Genomic DNA, 19463 nt, shown 5'->3' with positions numbered 1-19463 from the left:
TTTTCATTCCCATTGTGCAGATGAGGATGTGGCAGCCCAGGGAGGTTAGCTCGTTTGGTCAAGGTCACACAGCTGGTGAGTGGTAGCACCCATCTGTCTTATGACCTCCCATTCCACAGATACCAACAGATGAGAGAACTGAGTGAGCCATGTCCCCATCACTGAGGGCTACTTGCTGTACTGCACGAGGGGTCCCTGGGAAAGCCACACGCACCACTCCCAACTGTGAAGCCTGCCATGTGTGCCGGGTTGGGGGTGGGAGGGTGTGGGGCGGAGGTGTTGGTAAGTGGGAGGTTGGGGCAGATATGCCGCCCACCTGCTGAGGTGCAGGGAAGAACAACAGGTGTGCAGGCAAGAGGACCAAGTGTCCTTCTAGAGGAGTGGCTATTCATTTAGACTGGATGGGCTGGGGAGGGCTTTTCCGCAGAAAAGTCTCATGAGCCCGACTCTGTTTCTTTGGCCAAACCTGATGTGGAATCCAAGTGAATTGGGCTATGTGCGGGCTGACCCGGCTTCGGTGGGTGGCAGGTGAAAGTGTCGGCATCTCAGCCAGTGAGCCCTATGTGCAGATCCTGCCTTTTCTGCTTAGTGAGGCCCTGCATGTCCTTGAGTGTTGTGTCTTCAGACCCAGTTTTGAGTATGGGCTGAGCGGCTGCATGGGCCACCTATGGCCCAGAGCCTGTACCGGTCAGGGACTATGTGAGTTGTTGTAGCCATGTGCCTCTTCCAGCGGTTCCTCTGTTCCTCACGGTGGGTCCCAGCCACCCAGGGAGAGGCCTGTCTGGTGTTTAGAGTTCCTGATATCAGTGTAGGACATTGCCCTGCCCCTGTGCTCCCAGAAATTGGAGAATGGCAGCTTTTATCAGACTCCATACCAGAGGGAAGGCATGGCTGGCGCTGCGGGGCTCAGTTCCCCTCTTCCCTGGACCCACGCTTCCCCAATGTATGCCTCAGTAGTGGGTGGTGGGGACTGCAGTCACTTCATTGCCACCATTAAAATGCTGCTGCTTTTATGTACTACCTATACTGGAATTTACTGAACATTTCCTTCAAAATGACTCACTTTTTAAAAAACATTGACATTATCTTTCGTATTAACATTTATGAGCTCATGATTTTGGTACATTTGTTTTTCCTAAAACACTTAAATGAATATGTAATATTTAAAATGCATGAGTCGGTTAAAAAATAGTTCATCTGTGCATCATCTAAACTGGTGGTAGGTGTGTCATATCCTGGGGAAAATGCTCCTGGAATGGGAGAGGTATCTGGTCTGGAGTCACCAAGGTCTGGCTGCGATAGCTGGCCATGCTGGTGACAGCTGTGTGGCTTTGGGCAAATTACTTAACCTCTCTGAGCCTCAGTTTGGTTTTCCCATGTAGGGCTGGTGGAGGATTCAGTGATAAATAGAAGTGTTTAGCTCTGGGCCTGACACATGGTGCCCTTTCCTTTCCTCGGTTGCCCTTCTCATTTCTTATACCCTCCCTGATTAAGGGTTTTCTGAAGAAACATAACCAATAGGACATATATATCATATATATAGCTCATATGCATATATTCAGTAGGCTATATGTATAGCCTATATATATATATCTTATACACACACCCCCTTCGTATGTATATGAGAGATTTAGTATAAGGGATTGGTTTACATGATTATGGAGGCTCACAAGTCCTAAGAGCTGCATTCAGCTGGAATCTCCGGAGAGCTGATGATTTAGTTTTAGTCTGAAGGCCAGCTGGCTCAAGACTCAGAAGAGCCTGTGTTTCAACTCGAGTCTGAAGGCGGGGACACTGACATCCCCATTCGATGACTGTGAGGCCCAGAGTGGGATTTCTCTCTCGCTCAGGCTTTTGTTCTGTTTAGGCTGTTACCTGATTAGATGAGGTCCACCCACATTAGGGGGCATCTGCTTTACCCAGGCCACAGATTCAAATGCTCATCTCGTCCAGAAACACCCTCAGAGAAATGGCCAGATTAATGTTTGACCGAATATCTGGTCACTCTGTGGCTCAGTCAAGTTAACGTGTAAAGTTAATCATTACACTCCGCCAGCACACTTTTATTTTTAATAAAAAACAGTCCTTGAATATCTCAGTGCTCTCCAGAAACGAGCTGTTCCTGCCTGCCCTCACATGTCTTATCTCCTCCTGCACTCCCTGTCTCTCTGGCTGGGTTGGTTTGATCAACTACCATGTCTGTGAAGAATTACCCTCCATGTAGATGTAATCTTCGCTCCCTAGATCCTGGAAACAGAAACGTTCCCGGATTGCATATGACTGGCCAGCTCTTTAATTCCCAGCATGGGAAAGAGCCAGCCTGAATCTCCAGGAACACCTATGGAGTTTTTCTAAGGCCCATCCTGGAAAGCTGTGAGGTACAGAGACAGCCCTTAGGAGGGAGGGCGCTTCTGCGTGGCCACAATAGCAGAAAGCATAAAGGCTTGGAACCCCTTTGTCCTACCTAGCCTGGCCTCCGTGGCCTTAAACCAGTCCCATTTTCCTAAGCCTTAGTTTACCGATCTGTGAGATGAGGACATAGCAGTAGTTCTCTAAGTTATAACTAACATTATAACTTAGTTATAACTAACTAACATTAGGGGGAAGATATTTTTATTTAGAAGTTAGAATAACATAGAAAAGAAATAACAATATAATGAATACCCATATTCCTACCATCAGAATTAGCCATTGTGTAACAACCTATATTGATTTCCAGTCTGTTTTTTAAAGAAAGAAAACCTCGGTGGCTCAAGCCTGTAATCCCAGCACTTTGGGAGGCCGAGACGGGCGGATCACTAGGTCAGGAGATCGAGACCATCCTGGCGAACACGGTGAAACCCCGTCTCTACTAAAAAATACAAAAAACTAGCCGGGCGAGGCGGCAGGCGCCTGTAGTCCCAGCTACTCGGGAGGCTGAGGCAGGAGAATGGCGTAAACCCGGGGGGTGGAGCTTGCAGTGAGCTGAGATCCGGCCACTGCACTCCAGCCCGGGCGAAAGAAAGAAAACCTTCTGGATAAAAGTGAATTCCTCCTTACTGCCCCCACCATTTCCACTTCCACCCTCTCTACTTTGAGTTTGGTGCAAACCTTTCCCTCTGTAATTCTCTGGCAGACATTTTCTGTTGTGCTTTTTCATCTAGCGTTACACACCCCTGTGAGGAAGGCAGGGTGTGTGGGGGCCCTGCCTTACAGATGAGAACGGAATTGGTGGCTGTTGTGGTTCTTTTGTGTCCCTTAAAGACATGCCCAAAGCTATGGGTGGGCTCAGAATGCCTGGGAAGGAAGTCAGATAACTGAAAGGAACACTCACACTAGTCACAGGAAAACCAGCCTGAGCTGCCTGCAGCCTCCGGGAGGTGTTGGGATGGGCTGCCCCTGCTTCCGATGAGGGTCCTGACCCAGAGAGAGCAGGCCCCAGAGGAGCGGGGATCTGTAGAGGCTGGACGTGGCCCGGTCTGCTTGTGAGGAAGCCCTGGGAGGATGGAGTCTCACTTCTGCTGTACAGAGCTCAGCCAGCTGAAGAGGGGATGCAGGGACCAAGCCCCATGCCCTGGGGCCTGAGGGGTGGGAGCCGCCTTAGATGGCTGAGGCCAGCCTTCCCAGGCCAGGCCAGGCTGCTTTCTCTCTCCCCCAGGCTCTGAGTGTTGAGAGGAGGGACTTTCTTAAGGTCACAAGAGCACTCAGCACCCGCTGCCTCCCAAGTAGAGCCTGGGCAGAGGTCGGAGGTATCCACAGAGACCCCAGGACATGAGAGCCCTGCACCTGCATGGCCCTCCACCAGGAGGCCAGGCCTCAGAGCCAGGTCAGCATTGGAACCACTCACCATGTGAACGAATGTCAGTGTCCCTCCAGACTCATGTGTTGACACCTCATCCCCAAGGCGATGGCATTTGAGGTGGCACCTTTGGGAGGTGATGGGGTCATGAAGGTGGGGCCCTCATGGTTGGGATTAGTGCCCTTATACAAGAGGCCTCAGAGAGCTCCCTCGCCCTTTCTGCCATGTAACAACAGTGGGAAGACAGCAGGCATGACCCAGAAAGTGGGTCCTCACCAGACACCCAGTATGCCAGCTGATCTTGGACTGCCAGCTTCCAGAACTGTGAACAATACATTTCTGTTGTTGGAAAAACCCTGTTTGTGATGTTTCGTCATGGCAGGCCCAACAGACTAAGACGTGTGACTGTGAGCTCTGAAAATGCAGCCAGTACTACATGTCAGAAGCATGATATTTAGGATGTGTTGGGGTAAATCACATGTTTTCTTAAAAATATGACTTTTTAGTAGGAATTTAAAAGTATGGAAGGAACAGGCAGAGCGCAGAGGACTTTTAGAGCAGTGGTGCTGTTCTGAAAGATACTGTCATGGCAAGTGTGGGCCGTTATGCATATGTCCAAACTTACAGGACATGGGATGCCAAGTGTGCACCCTCATGTCAGCTGCAGGTGTTCTGAGTGACTGTAAGGTCACCACAGGCTCCTCCATTGCAACCAATACACCACTGTGGTGGGGATGTTGAGGGAAGTGTTGTGTATGCATGGGGCAGGGTTTGTACGTGAAATCTATACTTTCCATTCAGTTTTGCTGTGTACCTCAAACTGCTTTTAAAAAACAAGGTTTATTAAAAATTAATCTCACCTGTTACTTTTTTTTTGACGGAAAATGAAAACGTGGCCTGTGTTACACGTCTGTTGTGCAGGGCTATCTCAGGCTTGTATGGGTCCTTAATGTAGCCCTGCAACATGGACATGAAAGGTGTGGTGACTGCAGCCGGGCTCTGCAGGCTGTCTGGGCATCTCAGTGGCAGCCCAGGGAAGAGCTTGGGGAGTTTTACAAGGAGAATTTCAGGCTTCTTTTACTTGGATAGGAAGAGCTCTGTTTGCATTTATTGCCTGTGTCTGAGATTAATATACTGCTGTTATGAAGCAAGAAAAGGTGGTTGTCTCTATTTTGTTGAGGAGAGAGAGGCTAGGAGAGGGTGTGGGATTTACAGGCCAGACCAGGACTCCAGATCCCAGTTCCCAGGGGCCATTGAATGATATATACCCAGTGTTTTTAAAAGTGGAGTGGGAATTGATGACTTCTCTTCCCCCACCCATAGACTTTATTTTCTTTATTCTTTATATTTATTCATTTATTCTAATTGTTTGTTTGCTTGAGACGGGGCCTCATTCTGTCACTCAGGCAGAGTGCAGTTACACAATCATAGCTCACTGCAGCCTTGAACTCCTGGGCTCAAGCGATCCTCCCACCTCAGCCCCCCATGTAGCTGGGACCACAGATGCACACCACCATAACTGGCTAATTAAAAAAATTTTTTTTTGTAGAGATGGAGTCTCACTTTGTTGCCCAGCCTGGTCTCGAACTTTTGGGCTCAAATGATCCTCCCACCTCAGCCTCCCAAAGTGTTAGGATTACAGGCATGAGACACTGAAGCAGAGTAGACTTTTTTTTTTTTTAAAGCAGTTTTAGGTTTACAGCAAAATTCAGTAGAAAGTACAGGCTCCTTTTTCTGTCCCCAGATTGAATCTAGGACCCAGGATTTGTTGTTTCCTTAGCCTCTGCTGCCCCATGTGAATTTTCTGATTTGTCCTTGTTTCTACACTCTGTTTTGTGTACTTGTGTGTGGGAAGTTTAAAGCCCTTCGAAAAATACCATAGGGCCTTAGTGCTGTCAACAGTTGGATGGTTGGACGGAGTGTTTCCAGCGGGCACGGGCCCGGTTCACAGGCACCTGCTTCTTGTCTCCTTTGTGTGCTTGTGCCTGCCTTGCTCTGTTCGTCGACTCTGTGCCGTGCTATTTTCCTGGAAGAAATCCACAAGGGGCCACAGACACACTTCCTCTGGGGTGTAGATTGCTTTCCTTCACTGACGGGTGCAGCTCATTTTCCGTGAACTTCCAAGGTCCATCTGCAGGCCTCCTGCTGCAGCCCACTGTGGCCAGGTGGTGTTGGAGTGGTCAGTGTGCTCAGGTGTGTTGGAAGGGGCCTTGTGCTGGCTTGGCCCAGCGAAGACACTTGGCGTCCAACCAGAAGGCAGGACATCTACCTGGGTGTGTTCTCCACCATTGCCTTTTTTTTTTTTTTTTTTTTTTTGAGGCGGAGTCTCACTCTGTTGCCCAGGCTGGAATGTAATGGCTCAATCTTGGTTCACTGCAGCCTCCGCCTCCCGGGTTCAAGCAATTCTCCTGCCTCAGCCTCCTGAGTAGCTGGAATTACAGGCACCTGCCACCAAGCCTGGTTAATTTTTTGTATTTTTAGTAGAGATGGGGTTTCACCAAGTTGGTCAGGCTGGTCTCGAACTCCTGACCTCTGGTGATCTGCCCACCTCCACCCCCCAAAGTGCTGGGATTACAGGCATGAGCCACTGCGCCTGGCCATGCACCATTGCTTTTTGACACCAGGTAGTTTCTGACAAGTCTCCTTCAGAATACTCGTGGCTGTGGGTGTTCCATTGAGCTCAGGCAAAGTTGGGGAGGATGCGGAGACCCCGGAGTGTCTGCTCTGTGTCAGGTGCTGTGCCGGGTGCAGCTCCGAGAGACAAGCGCCAGGCACGGCTTAGTGGCCCCTCCTGGGGCCTTGGTCACACTATAAGCTCTCTAAGGGCAGCATGGCCGGCTGCTTCCCACGGCCCTGCTTCATCCCAGGTTCCATGTGGCATTCTTTTGGAGGCCCTGTACACTAGACCTGAGTGCCTGTCTATAGACAACACATGCTAGCTGGGCATACTCAGTGTGGAGTCTGCTGTCCTCTACCTCTCGTCCCCTTCTCACCTGGGCCTGGGATAGTTATCCTGGGCCATGGATGGAAAAACTGAGGTGCTGACACCAGATAGCTTTCCCCATACATTCCTGTTATCCTTCCTCCTGTTATCCTCCCTGGGGAAATTGGCTCACAGACATCTGGGCTTATTTGTGGATGTGTTTATCTGTCTTTCTCCCATCTGTGGCTGTAATAATATCCGCTCCGCAGGGAGCTCATGATTGTGGTTATCATTACGGGTTAGTGGAACCCGTCGGGGTTGGAAGCTGATGCCCGGAGCCTGCTGTGTTCCAGGCCTGGGCTAGAGGTTGGTCGAGATGCCTGTGCCCCGTCCCTGTTCAACGTGCTGCTCATGGGATCCCTTGAGCAGCTTTCCTGCTGGTACTGAACGACTCCCACATCTGCAGGAGTCTTGGATGGTGGCCATCTGTTGAACCTTGAGGTCATTTCCAGGTGTGAGGTCTCCTGTTTGAATTGCTCCATGGGGACTGTGTGCACAGGCCCGGAGCCCTCAGCTTGTGGAGGTCTTAACTGGAGAGGCCTCGGCAGGGCCCCACGTCTCCTCAGGGTTTGAAGCTGTGTTAGGCGATCCACCTCAATTCTGTCTTTGGGTCCAGGACTGTGCCCTAGACGGGAGCCACAGCCTGATGTCTGGACCCCGCTGTGCCTTGTGGTGCAGCTCCAGAGAGTAAATGCTGTCTTCTTCCACTGCAGGTTGTCCACCCGGCCGGAGGTGGCCAGCATCGAGCCGCTGGGCCTGGATGAGCAGCAGTGCTCCCAGAAGGCCGTGGTGCAGGCCCGCCTAACCCAGCCTGCCCGCCTCACCAGCATCATCTTCGCAGAGGACATCAGTAAGGGCTGAGTACTGTTTGTGATCCCCAGTGGGAGTCAGAGACAGGGAAACGCCCATTGAGACTCAGGGTCCCAGAGGCCTACCTGAGCCCATGGCAGGGCTTTCTCTTGGTGGGTGGCAGGACACCCAGGCAGGAGACAGGCACCCAGCAGGCAACACCCATCCCGGGCCTTGTGCCAGCTCTTTGTACCGTGTTCCCTTTTTGTGGAGGCTGGCTTGTTAAATTTCTAAATTATTATTTGTTACCTAAATAACTTTTTTTTTTTTTTTTTTGAGACCGAGTGTCACTCTTGTCCCCCAGGCTGGAGTGCAGTGGCGTGATCTCAGCTCACTGCAACCTCTGCCTCCTGGGTTCAAGTGATTCTCCTGCCTCAGCTTCCCAAGTAGCTGGGATTACAGGCGCCTGCCACTACACCCGGCTAAATTTTGTATTTTTAGTAGAGACGGGGTTTCATCACGTTGGCCAGGCTGGTCTCGAACTCCTGACTTCAGGCGATCCACCCACCTCGGCCTCCCAAAGTGCTGGGATTACAGGTGTGAGCCACCACGCCCAGCCCTAAATAATTCTTAATGGGTATCAACTCATTACTATGACAGTTATCCTAATCTATGAAATCACTCCTTTTCGTTCCCCATACCTAATTTATTATATTGGTTGTAAAATAGTTTGACAACAACAATATAATTTTCTTTTTTTTTTTTTTTTTTTTTTTTTTTGGAGATGGAGTCTCGCTCTGTCGCCCAGGCTGGAGTGCAGTGGCCGGATCTCAGCTCACTACAAGCTCCTCCTCCCGGGTCTACGCCATTCTCCTGCCTCAGCCTCCCAAGTAGCTGGGACTACAGGCGCCCGCCACCTCGCCCGGCTAGTTTTTTGTATTTTTTAGTAGAGACGGGGTTTCACTGTGTTAGCCAGGATGGTCTCGATCTCCTGACCTCGTGATCCGCCCGTCTCGGCCTCCCAAAGTGCTGGGATTACAGGCTTGAGCCACCGCGCCCGGCCAACAATATAATTTTCTATCATGCTTTTCCCTACTTAGATTATAGGACATGTTCCATTTTACAATACGATGATTTTTTTTTTTTTTTTTTTTTGAGACAGAGTCTTGCTGTGTCACCCAGGCTGGAGTGCAGTGGCGCGATCTCGATTCACTGCAACCTCTGCTTCCCAGGTTCAAGTGATTCTCCTGCCTCAGCCTCCTGAGTAGTTGGGGCTACGGGCATGTGCCACCATGCCCAGCTAATTTTTGTATTTTCAGTAGAGACGGGTTTCAGCAAGTTGGCCAGGCTGGTCTCGAACTCCTGACCTCATGATCTGCCCACCTCAGCCTCCCAAAGTGTTGGGGTTACAGGCGTGAGCCACCGTGCCCGGCCCATATAATGATTTTTAATGCTAAATAATATTCTCTTTTTTTGTTGCTGTTTTGAGACAGTGGCTTACTCTGTCACCCAGGCTGAAGTGCAGTGGCTCCAACACTGCTCACTGCAGCCTCAACCTCCTGGACTCAGGCAATCCTCCTGCCTCAGCCTCTCAAGTATTTAATAGTTGGGACCACAGGTGCATGCCACCATGCCCAGCTAATTTGTAAAATTTTTTGTGGATAGTTGGGGTCTCCCTATGTTGTCCAGGCTGGTTTCAAACTCCCGGGCTCAAGCAACCCTCCTGCCTTGGCCTCCCACAGTGGTGGGATTACATGTGTGAGCTACCATACCTGGGCCAAATAATATTCTTAACAGGAGGTTGTCCTATAAGCATTTCCTTGTATTGGGCATTTAGAGTGTTTTCAGATGTTCGTTTCAGTGTTACATATAAAAATAAATGTTTTTATATAGAGAACAAATTAGAGTTCTTTTACATTATTTCTTAAGATAAATTCCCAGTTTTTCTGGGTCACAGCCTTGAATATTTTTATTTTTATTTTTTGAGATGTAGTCTCACTCTGTTACCCAGACTGGAGTGCAGTGGCATGATCTTGGCTCACTACAACCTCCGCCTCCCAGGTTCAAGCAATTCTTCTGCCTCAGCCTCCTGACTAGCTGGAATTATAGGCATGTGCCACCAGGCCTGCCTAATTTTTCTTGTATTTTTAATAAAGATGGAGTTTCATCATGTTGGCCAGGCTGATCTTGAACTCCTGACCTCAAGTGATCCACCTGCCTTGGCCTCCCAAAGTGCTGGGATTACAGACATGAGCCACCACGCCTGGCCAGCCTTGAATACTTTTAAGGCTTTTGATACATGGGTCTGTATTGCTGTGCAAGAAAACAACACTAAAGTGCACAAGTATTTTTATATGGTACCTGGGGAATGGTCAGAATAATTTTGTATCTCTTGCTGCTATCCTTACACTTGAGGGTTCCCCAGGTAATGCCATTTACATACCTTATTTATGGAGCAAGTAAAAAAATCTCTGGGTGTGCCCACCAGCCCCTTCTGTACTATAGTTGATAGTCTTTTATAAAAACACCAGCATATGTGTAAACCAAAAACCACCAGTGTAATCCCTAATCTCAGTGAAGGGACAGGGCTCTTGTCTTTGGGATGGGAACTCATCATACTATAACCCTTGTCACTTCACTGAATGGTTACACCCTGAACGAAACTAAGTTTTCCTGGAGTTTTCTTTGCCCACAGCTTTAAATGCTGGTGCCCCGCTGGAAAAGCCAGAATGGGTGGTGACAAGGCCCCCACAGCCCTTCCTTTCTGGTAGTCCCTGTTAACTGTCAGCGGGGCTGTGTGCAAGGGAGCTGCTTGGCTTCTGAGGGTGAAGCTGGTGGTCACTGTGGTCTTTGCCAGAGTGTAAGCCTGCAAGGCTTGGAAGTGGAGCCAGGGGCAGGGACTGTCTTTGTTGCTGACCCCTCCCTGGGGTTCCTTCAGCCACAGGCCAGGTCCTGCGCTGTGATGCCATCGTGGACCTCATCCATGACATCCAGATCGTCTCCACCACCCGCGAGCTCTACCTGGAGGACTCCCCCCTGGAGCTGAAGATCCAGGCCCTGGACTCCGAAGGTGAGGACGTCCCCTGCCTGTTTGTCCTCTGCAGCCCATGCTGGATCATTCCCCCACCATGACCCTGGCCTTTCTACTTTCCCCACTCCTCTGGCATCCAATCCTGCAGGTCCCTAGGGGGCAGCTGTGGTTAGGCAGGTGAAGTTCGTGCTGGGGGAGATGTTGAAGAGGCAGAAACCACCTCTGAGGTGGGCCTCAAGCCCTTGGTGGCATCGAATCATGGTCACTCCTGGCCCTCAGGAACCCCTACAGTGGGGCCTGTGTGCTCACAGCTGTGGCTCTGTGACCCTGGAGCCAGACCTGCCTGTCATAGTGCTGGTCCTTGGTGCAGCACATCTTGGGGAAGCTAGTATTCTTGACAGCAATGGGAGGCAGGGAGAGGCTCCCTGCTCCGGCCCTTAGGGCTGGTGGTGGCTTCTTGTTCCAGACCTCAGCATGTGGTAGATCAGGTCACATTTATGCTGCTGGCCCAGGGTGCTGCCCTCACATCTTCACTTTGCCAGAGTCAAAAATGGGCTTGGCTTATTTCCAGGCTGGAATTTTTCTAGGTGATCTCTTCAAGGAAGTAAGGGAAACTTTTTTTTTTTGGAGACAGAGTCTTACTCTTGTTGCTCAGGCTGGAGTGCAGTGGCGCGATCTCGGCTCACTGCAACCTCTGCCTCCCGAGTTCAAGAGATTCTCCTGCCTCAGCCTCCCGAGTAGCTGGGATTATAGGTGCCTGCCACCATACCCAGCTAATTTTTTTTTTTCGTATTTTTAGTGGAAACAGGTTTTTACCAAGTTGGCTAGGCTGGTCTTGACCTCCTGACCTCAGGTGATCCTCCCACCTCAGCCTCCCAAAGTGCTAGGGTTACACGCATGAGCCACTGCACCTGGCCAATAAGGGAAACTTTGTAGGTTAAAATTCTTGTCAGAGAAAATAAAAATCAGGCAAAAGATACCTTTCAGATGATCTGCCCCAAAACCAAGTCCAAACCAAGGCCCACCTTGTCTTTGAAATCTTTTCTGACAACTCTAGCTCCTGTTTTTGAAAAAATTTCTGGATCAGGATTTCTTCGCCTGGATAGTATTGATTGACATTTGGGGTTGAATAATTCTTTGTGATGTGGGCTGTCAGTGCATTATAGGATGTTCAGCAGCATCCCAGGCCTCTACCTACTAGATGTTAGTAGTGTCTCCCAAGCCATGACAATCAAAAATGGCCCAGACATGGCCAAACGTCCCTGGGGGGCCAAACCACTGTTTAGAGCACTAGCAGACCCTTTCTTCGCCATTTACCCATTCGTCAGATGAGGCCCTTAACCTCTGACACTGCCTTCTGACCTGTGAGATTGAGATAGTGATGCTTGTCTTGGGGACCATAAGGATTTAGTGAGAAATATGTACAGTGTTCAGTCTTGTGTGAATACTCAGTAAGCCAGGGGGTGTTTTTCTGAGCACTTTTTACAAACTGGGCCTTGTCCAGGCACCAGGATTGCTATAGGGAAAGAAGTACCTGGCAGCTCCCAAACAGTTAAACACAGAGTTATCCTACACCCCGGCAATTCCACTCCTATCCAAGAGACTGGAAAATACACGTCCACATGTGAATACTCATAACAGCTTTATTCATAGCCGCCAAATGTGAAAACAACCCAAGAGTCCATCAATGGATGAGTGGAAAAACAAAACGTGATCGACTCCTGCAATGGAATATTATTTAGCCACAAAAAGAAGGAAATACAGGCTGGGCACAGTGGCTCATGCCTGTAATTCCAGCACTTTGGGAGGCCGAGGCGGGCGGATCACTTGAGGTCAGGAGTTCGAGACCAGCCTGGCCAACACGGTGAAACCCTGTCTCTACTAAAAATACAAAAACAAGCCGGGCGTGGTGGCACACACCTGTGGTCCCAGTTACTCAGGAGGCTGAGGCAAGAGAATCGCTTGAGCCCAGGAGGCGGAGGCTGCAGTGAGCCAAGATGGCACCATTACACTCCAGCCTGTTTCAGATTTCTGGGGGCAGTGTGTGAAGGTGCCATGATCTCCACGTCCTGGCCAGCACTTGCTATTGCTCACCCTTGTGGTTCTAGTTAAACCCCTTTTAAGTCACTTTTTCTTGAATGTGTATTGATTCTCCCCAGGAAGGTGGTGGGAATGTCGGGATTGGAGAGGTGCCTACCTTGGCGTTCCCAGGCCACTGTTATGCCAGGATGGTGCCCAGCGGCCCTGGATGGTTTCCTCTTACACTCCCCGCTCTCCTGAAGGGTCGATGGCGCCTGCAGCCAATTCCAGAGTAGGACGTCATCTGGTCTTCACAGACTGGGTCATTCACCAGTAGCCCATGTCAAGGCCTCATCTTTGCAGCAAGAAAATGGATAATTTCCCTCCTCATCCACTGTGAGGGCGTCATGCTTTTTACTTGGTCCTCCTCGCCCGAAATACTTTGATTAGTACCTTCATCATTTCTTTTGCCTTTTTTTCTGAGCCTGTGACCTCTCTTCTGATCAGAGTTTCCTCTGTGAAGTTAAACTTGACCCTTAGAACCTTTGAGGGTCTGGCAGTCCCAGAAATGATGTGCCTTATCTAGATTGACGAATGTCAAGAAAGAGAATTGCTCAACAAGCAGTGGCACCGTGGCTGCCCATGGGTGCCAGGCAGTATGTTGTCCCCTTAGTAAGTACAATGTCTTTTTGTGCTTATAAATGGTCTGATGCCCACTATATAGATGAGGAAGCTGAGGCTCAAAGAGCTTCAGTAACTTGCCCATGGTCACACAGCTTATGGGTGGCTGAGCAGGGGCTGGGATCCAGGATGTCTGACTCTGTCACCTGAGCTCTTTCCCGCTGGATGCACTGCCTGTCTCCTGCTGCTGCATTTTCCTGGGCATTGGGGGTCCTCCCCGCATGGCTGGGATCTGCATTTTGGCCAGAAGCCACCTGCAGAGTGCCCTCCTCCAGACAGGGCTCTGTCTATTGCACATAGTAGGTACAAATAGCTTCTTTTTGAGTGGAAAAAGCAAAACTTTGAGCAGAAGTTTTCACAGCTATTTCCTGGCCCACCTATGCCTCTTGCATCAGCAGAACTGGGCTAGCTCAGCGTCTACAAACATGCCCCTTCCTCACCTTTCCTTATCCCGTCTCTTCTGCCTGGAGCACCTTCCCCTCCTGAACTCTGCTTTCAGAAGCCATGCTTCCTCTGGCATTGCCTCTCAGGTATCCCCTCCTCCAGGGAGCCCTCCTTGGCTGCCCAAGGTGGGACGTATTCTTCCCTTCCATTTTCCCTCAGCTCTGCAGTGCCCCCTGCCCTGGGGTGCAAGGACATTTTCTACTGTGGCTTGTCAAGGTCAGCACTAGGAAGGCATAACTGGGATCAGTTCATTCTTCTGGACTCTTCTGTGCCTGACACTGGACTTGGGGCCCAACCAGCATTGGGTAAATGTTTGCTAGGTTGAATTGCCTAACATTTTCCTTCAGCCCTCCTGCAGGACAGGGGAGGTGGGTCCTCTGGAGACCGGACCCCTGGCTTTCCTGGTTAATATCTAAACTTGGTTGTGAGCCTTCAAGGTCAAGGGCTCTGTTGCACATAGTAGGTACTGATAGCTTCTTTTAGAGTGGAAAAAGCAAAACTTTGGGCACAGATTTCTTGAGAGCTTTCCCTGCCCCCTTGCCACCCTTAGGGGTGCCCACCCGCAGCAGGCCCTGGAAAGGCAGACGTGTGCCTTGACATCCCCAGAGCCCACACAGCTGGGTCTGGCCATGTTGCCCAGCAGCTGGCAGGAGAGAAAGCCAGTGGCCAGCAGCTGGCAGGCCCACGCACGAACGAGGGTCCCTGTGTTCTCATCTGCATGGAGCCCTGCAAATCCTGCACCTGGTCCTATGTGTGCACCTGCCCAAGCAGGTAACTTACAGAAGCCTAAGGACACTTTCTGCTCTTGGAATTGCCACACATTCAACTCTTCCTCCACATTTGAACGTGGTGGACTTCCAGGAGAGACTGGGGGGAGCAAAGATGATGAAAAACAGCTCCACGTGCATCCCCCTGAAGTGTCTGCAGGCACGATTCTCTCCCACTGTTTTCCTTGCCAAGAGCCCCTTAGCAGGGCCTCCCCCACCTCTATCCCCTTGTCCATAAGCGGGCCTTTGTGAACACTGGACATGTCACGGGGGTGCTTTCTCAATTTGATCTTCCCACCAACTCCGTGGGTTTGTATTTTCATCCCCATTTTACAGAAGAGAAAAGCTATGCTTGGAGCCGAGCTAGGTAGAAGCGCCAGGGTAGCTGTTCAGGACTCTTGTAGTGTTGGCATGTATTTATGTTAAGGGAGTGGCCTGCCTAGTGGTCTGCAGTCTTGCATTTCTGGTTAGTGGGTCACACTATTGTAGGGTCTCCATGCTCCCCTCACTGAGCACATTGTAAAGCTGCCGTGCTGGGCTCTGACTCCAGAAGGCAGGAATTTTGGCCCAGGCTCCCCTCACCGAGCACACTGCAAAGCCGGCCTGCTGGGCTCTTCCCCTGGAAGGTGGAATTGGAGCTCAGGCTCCCCTCACTGAGCACACTGCAAAGCCAACCTGCTGGGCTCTGTCCCCAGACAGTGGAATTGGGGCTAGCAGTACTCCATGTGCACCCTGTTTCAGCTCAGTGTGTGGAAGAAGGTTCTCACGGTCAGGGCTGTTGAACAGAGGAATGGGTTGTGCTGGGCGATGAGCTCCTCGTCCCTGGGGTATGCGGGAAGGGTCTCAAGCCCACATCCAATGGGGATGCAGCATCCAGGGGTTGGACTAGAGGACTCGTGTCTTGCAGCCAATGTGTTTTGCTGGTGTGGATTTTCATATTCACCATCCTCATCTAACGTCCTGGATGTTAGGAAGACAGATTAATTTTTGGGAAACAATAGACTTTTCATTTGCTCAAAATCCTGCTGTGGACCTCCAAGAAAAAAATCTTCCCACGTGTATGTACATCATAGATGGGGGTTATCTTCCTCTGATCAGTTGCTCACCTTGATGGAAGGACACCCAGGGAACTGTAAGAAGATACCTCTCTTCATAAAAGATGCCTTGAGAAGTAAGGCGAAGGCAGCAGAGTTTTCTGGAGCTTCTGCTAAGCACTATTTCATGTGGTCTTTGAGACCTCGTGGGGCCAGGGATCGGGGTGAAGACAAGCAGGACCCAGGCCCGTCTGACTCTAAATACCTTGCCCTTTGCACTGTAGAAACAACAGCTTTTCTTGGCCCCCAGATCCCTTGTATTGGGAGCTGGTCAGGAAGGGAGTGTGGACGAGGGATGTGGAACAGGCGTGGGGCATCAGGGGCTGGCAGGGAGTGTGGCATGACCGCTTCTAGAGAGGGTGAGCAGCTTTTGGCCCTCAGAGGGAATGAGACCCAGGCGGGTGGATCTTCATCCTTTCAAGAGAAGGTGAGAACTAGACTTGCATGTGGCATCTGTTTCTTGATTGGAAAGGATAGATCAGAAGGCTCCCAGGCAGCAAGCCAGGACATAAGAGCCAAGGCTGGCTGGGCCTGGCTCTCCTTGCCCCCTACCTACCCCAGGACCTCAAGAGTCTCACAGTCAAAGTGAAGAAGCAAGAGTCATGTGACACTAGACAGTTGGGGTAATGCCCCTCTTCCCTGGGTCCCCTCCCCCGCACAGGGAGAGAGAGGAATTTACTCCCAGGAAGTGGTGAGCAGGAATGAATGGTCCAGGTTTCCAAGCAGCCTCCTAAACTGTAAACCAGTCACAGACCTGCAGGGCAGTGGTGTTATGCACTGCATTGAGCTAGTCCTGCAGTCAAGGGCAGGGAGTCACCGCAGGAAGAGCACAAGCTTTCACCTGACAGCCCTCGGTTCAAATCCTGACTTCGCCCCCTGGTGGTCACATGATTGTGAGCGAGTAAGTGTCTTCATTCCTTTCAGCCTCAGTTTCCTCTCCTGACATACAGGTTATGACACCTGCCTGGTGGGGGGTGATGTGGAGCGTGGTTCCTGCGTGGGGCAGAAGCTCCCACCGCCTCCCTCCGCCCTGGGGAATTAACTCCATGTCTGTTCACCTTCCTCGTCTGCTCTTACAGGGAACACCTTCAGCACTCTGGCCGGACTGGTCTTCGAGTGGACGATTGTGAAGGACTCCGAGGCGGACAGGTTCTCAGACTCCCACAATGCACTGCGGTAAGGGGCGCCTCTGCCAGAACTGACCCCCTTTGAAGGGAAGGGAAAAGGGGGACAGCTGTGAGCTTCTCACCGGCAGGGAGCTTTCATCTGGGTCGTTGAGGAGCCTGGGAGACTCCCAGGATGCCTGCAACATTCCAAGTATCTGATTAAGGAATGGGGTTCACTCACACCATTGTGCGAGAGCCTAGCTGCTTCTGCAGCCCACAGAGAGTGTCCTGTGAGAAGCTGTCAGAGACTTGGGATGTCTAGCTGGAGAAATGAGACGTGCACGGCTGTCTCGGGGCACAGGGGAAGTGTGGGTGGCCCCAGGCTGCACTTCTGGGGGGCCAGTTAAAGGGCAGCCAGGTTTCGGCTGGGGCACAGGCCAGCTGTGCCAGCCGGTCTCTGGTGGAACAGGCTAAGTCACCCATACGGCGGCACAGTAAGACCCGTTGTGAGGTGGACACCTTAAGCGTCTTGACCTGTGTCATCCTCCTGGCAGCCACGCGAGCTTGCACACCACTGTGCTCTCCATCGAGTAGTCGTAGAGGCTGAGACTTGGAGAGGCCGAGCCATTTGTCTGAGCTCGGGGAGGGCAGAGCTGGAGTCTGAACTCAGATCCATGGATCCACACTGTCTCATGTGGGAACAACAGGCCCCAGGGCTATTTACTTGTAGTGAGGAAATGCGTAGTTCAGTTCCTAAGATGCACAAGCCTCCTGTCAATGGCTCACTGCGCTGCCACATGTGGGACAGGGCAGGAGCAGAGCCACGCAGGTCCTCTGCGCTGGTGCAGGTCCCAGGTCTGAGCTTGTATTCCTGACTGTGCCACCTTCCTCGTGATTTGCTATGTGATTTTTAAAATGCACGGTCCCTTTTTTAAAGTTGTTTTTGAATGTTTTGAGTCTCCTTTTGCAGCAATTTTAGGCCTGTAGAAAATCTGCCAGTGTAGTCCAAAAAGTGGTCTCCCTCACTCACCTGAGAGCCGGCTGCCAGCCTCATGTCCCGTCACCCTGATGATTTTCATGTGCTTTACGACCATCAGGGACATTGTCCTGCACGGCCACCATGCAGTCATGGCACTAGGAAAGGAACACTGATGCCGACTGTCTTCAGACCTCACTCGAGTTTGGTCATTTGTCCCCGCTTTATCCTTTTCAGCAAAAAGAGATCCCAGCGCCAAGTCACCTGCCGCATGTGTTCCGTTTCTCTTAGTCTCTGTCAGCCTGGGACTGTCTCCTGGGCTTTGACTTTGGACACCGCAACGCTTGTGAAGAGGACAGTCTAGTTATCAGTAGAGTGGCCCTTGTTTTGGGTTTGTCTGCTGTTCCCTCACGGCCAGGGTCCGAATGTTGTGTCTTTGGCAGGAATATTTCAGAAGTGAGACTCTGTTCTTCTACTTCCCTCTGTGCTTTCTCACCCCTTTGTAATTATAAGTCCTTTGTTGGGGAGTTTACTGTCTGGTCTTTCATTACGCCATTAAAGTCCTGCTCTGGACCGTAGGGGATGTTGGGGTGTGGTTCTTCCATCACAACCTTCTCCAGGCCTCGGCTTACAGCAACTCCAGATAGACGTCCTCATGTCCTGATGCCTTTACGAGTCTAGTTGCCCTTGTGGAGACAGGGCCTTCTGGACCAGCTCTGTGGTTTCTGGTGTTTTATAAAACCATGACCCTGGGCTGGAGAGTCAGAGACCTGGGACCTAGATTGCAGTCCTGGCTTTGTCGCTTCCTGCCTGTGGCCTTAGCCAGGGAACATTACCCACCTGAGCCTCAGCCTCCTGCCCTGGGAAACAGAGCTGGAGGGGATCCCGTACCTGCCTCTGAGGGCCACTGTGCAGCTTAGCGGGTTGATCTGCTCAGGGCCCCTCTCTGGGCCTGGCACATGCTGGATGTTGAGGGGATGCTGATTCCCTATCCCCTTCTGACAACACCCCATTCCCCGCCACGTCAGGCCCCTTGAGCTTCCAGGCAGCTAGCTCTGCACCTGAGCCAAATGCTAACAGAAATCCCAGACGCCATGGCAGGTTGGAGCTGGATTGTCCTGGATTTGCAATTTGACATGTGACACCTAGAGTAATCGGGCGAGGAAATAAATCACAATGCGGCCCAGCATCGGCAGATTGCTCTTGTGCAGGGGAACAGTGGACTCGTTTGTAAATGCAGGCTGAAGTGGGAGGCTGCATGGGAAGGATCCCTGAAGTCAGCCTGCCCAGCAGCCCACACTCCAGGCTATACCACGTCCCCGACATCTCCCCAAGACGAGATCCAGGGAGAGTGAGATGTGGTGCCGTCCAATCCCCAGGGCTAGGGGACCTAGTCATGGAGAATCGTTCTCCAGAGCTGGGCGCTAGGCCGGGGAGGTGGGACAGGAGCAGGCAGCCTTGGGAAGGTGAGGGCGCTGCTGGCCCCGCTGTGACTGGGCTGTGCTCTTGGGCCTGCTGCCTACTCTCCCGGGCCTCACTGTTCCCATATGGACTCAGCAGCTGGTCTTGCATGTCAGTATTTACATCACGTGTACATACGGATAAAATGCAGATTCCCAGGCATCTTGCATCTTGGAGACAAAGCCTGGGCCAGGGGCCAAGAATCTGTATTTTTCACAAGGACTTTGGCAGTTCTGAAGTAGGAAGTTGCAGTGACGTGTCTCTAGGCAGCCCCAACCCTGACTAGGGCAAAACCCCTTATTTCAGCGTTAGCCCCAGTGAGAGGTGCTTATAG

At 51.2% G+C, this 19463-nt stretch overlaps 1 protein-coding gene across 2 annotated transcripts in view; it reads left to right on the top strand.

Moving 5' to 3' along the window:
- LOC105477739 (nucleoporin 210) overlaps nucleotides 1-19463 on the top strand; it is a 106082-nt gene that overhangs the window by 13442 nt on the left and 73177 nt on the right. For both annotated transcript variants that reach the window (XM_011734435.2, XM_071092243.1), the window contains exons 2-4: nucleotides 7475-7611; nucleotides 10489-10620; nucleotides 16666-16762. In XM_011734435.2, the coding sequence (XP_011732737.2) occupies nucleotides 7475-7611; nucleotides 10489-10620; nucleotides 16666-16762 (366 nt within the window). The remainder of the gene's footprint in view (nucleotides 1-7474; nucleotides 7612-10488; nucleotides 10621-16665; nucleotides 16763-19463) is intronic.

The sequence above is a fragment of the Macaca nemestrina genome, chromosome 2 (assembly GCF_043159975.1).
Source record: "Macaca nemestrina isolate mMacNem1 chromosome 2, mMacNem.hap1, whole genome shotgun sequence".
NCBI lineage: Eukaryota > Metazoa > Chordata > Mammalia > Primates > Cercopithecidae > Macaca > Macaca nemestrina.
The sequence above is the reverse complement of the archived record's forward strand: the minus strand, read 5'-3'. Positions and strand labels throughout refer to the sequence as shown.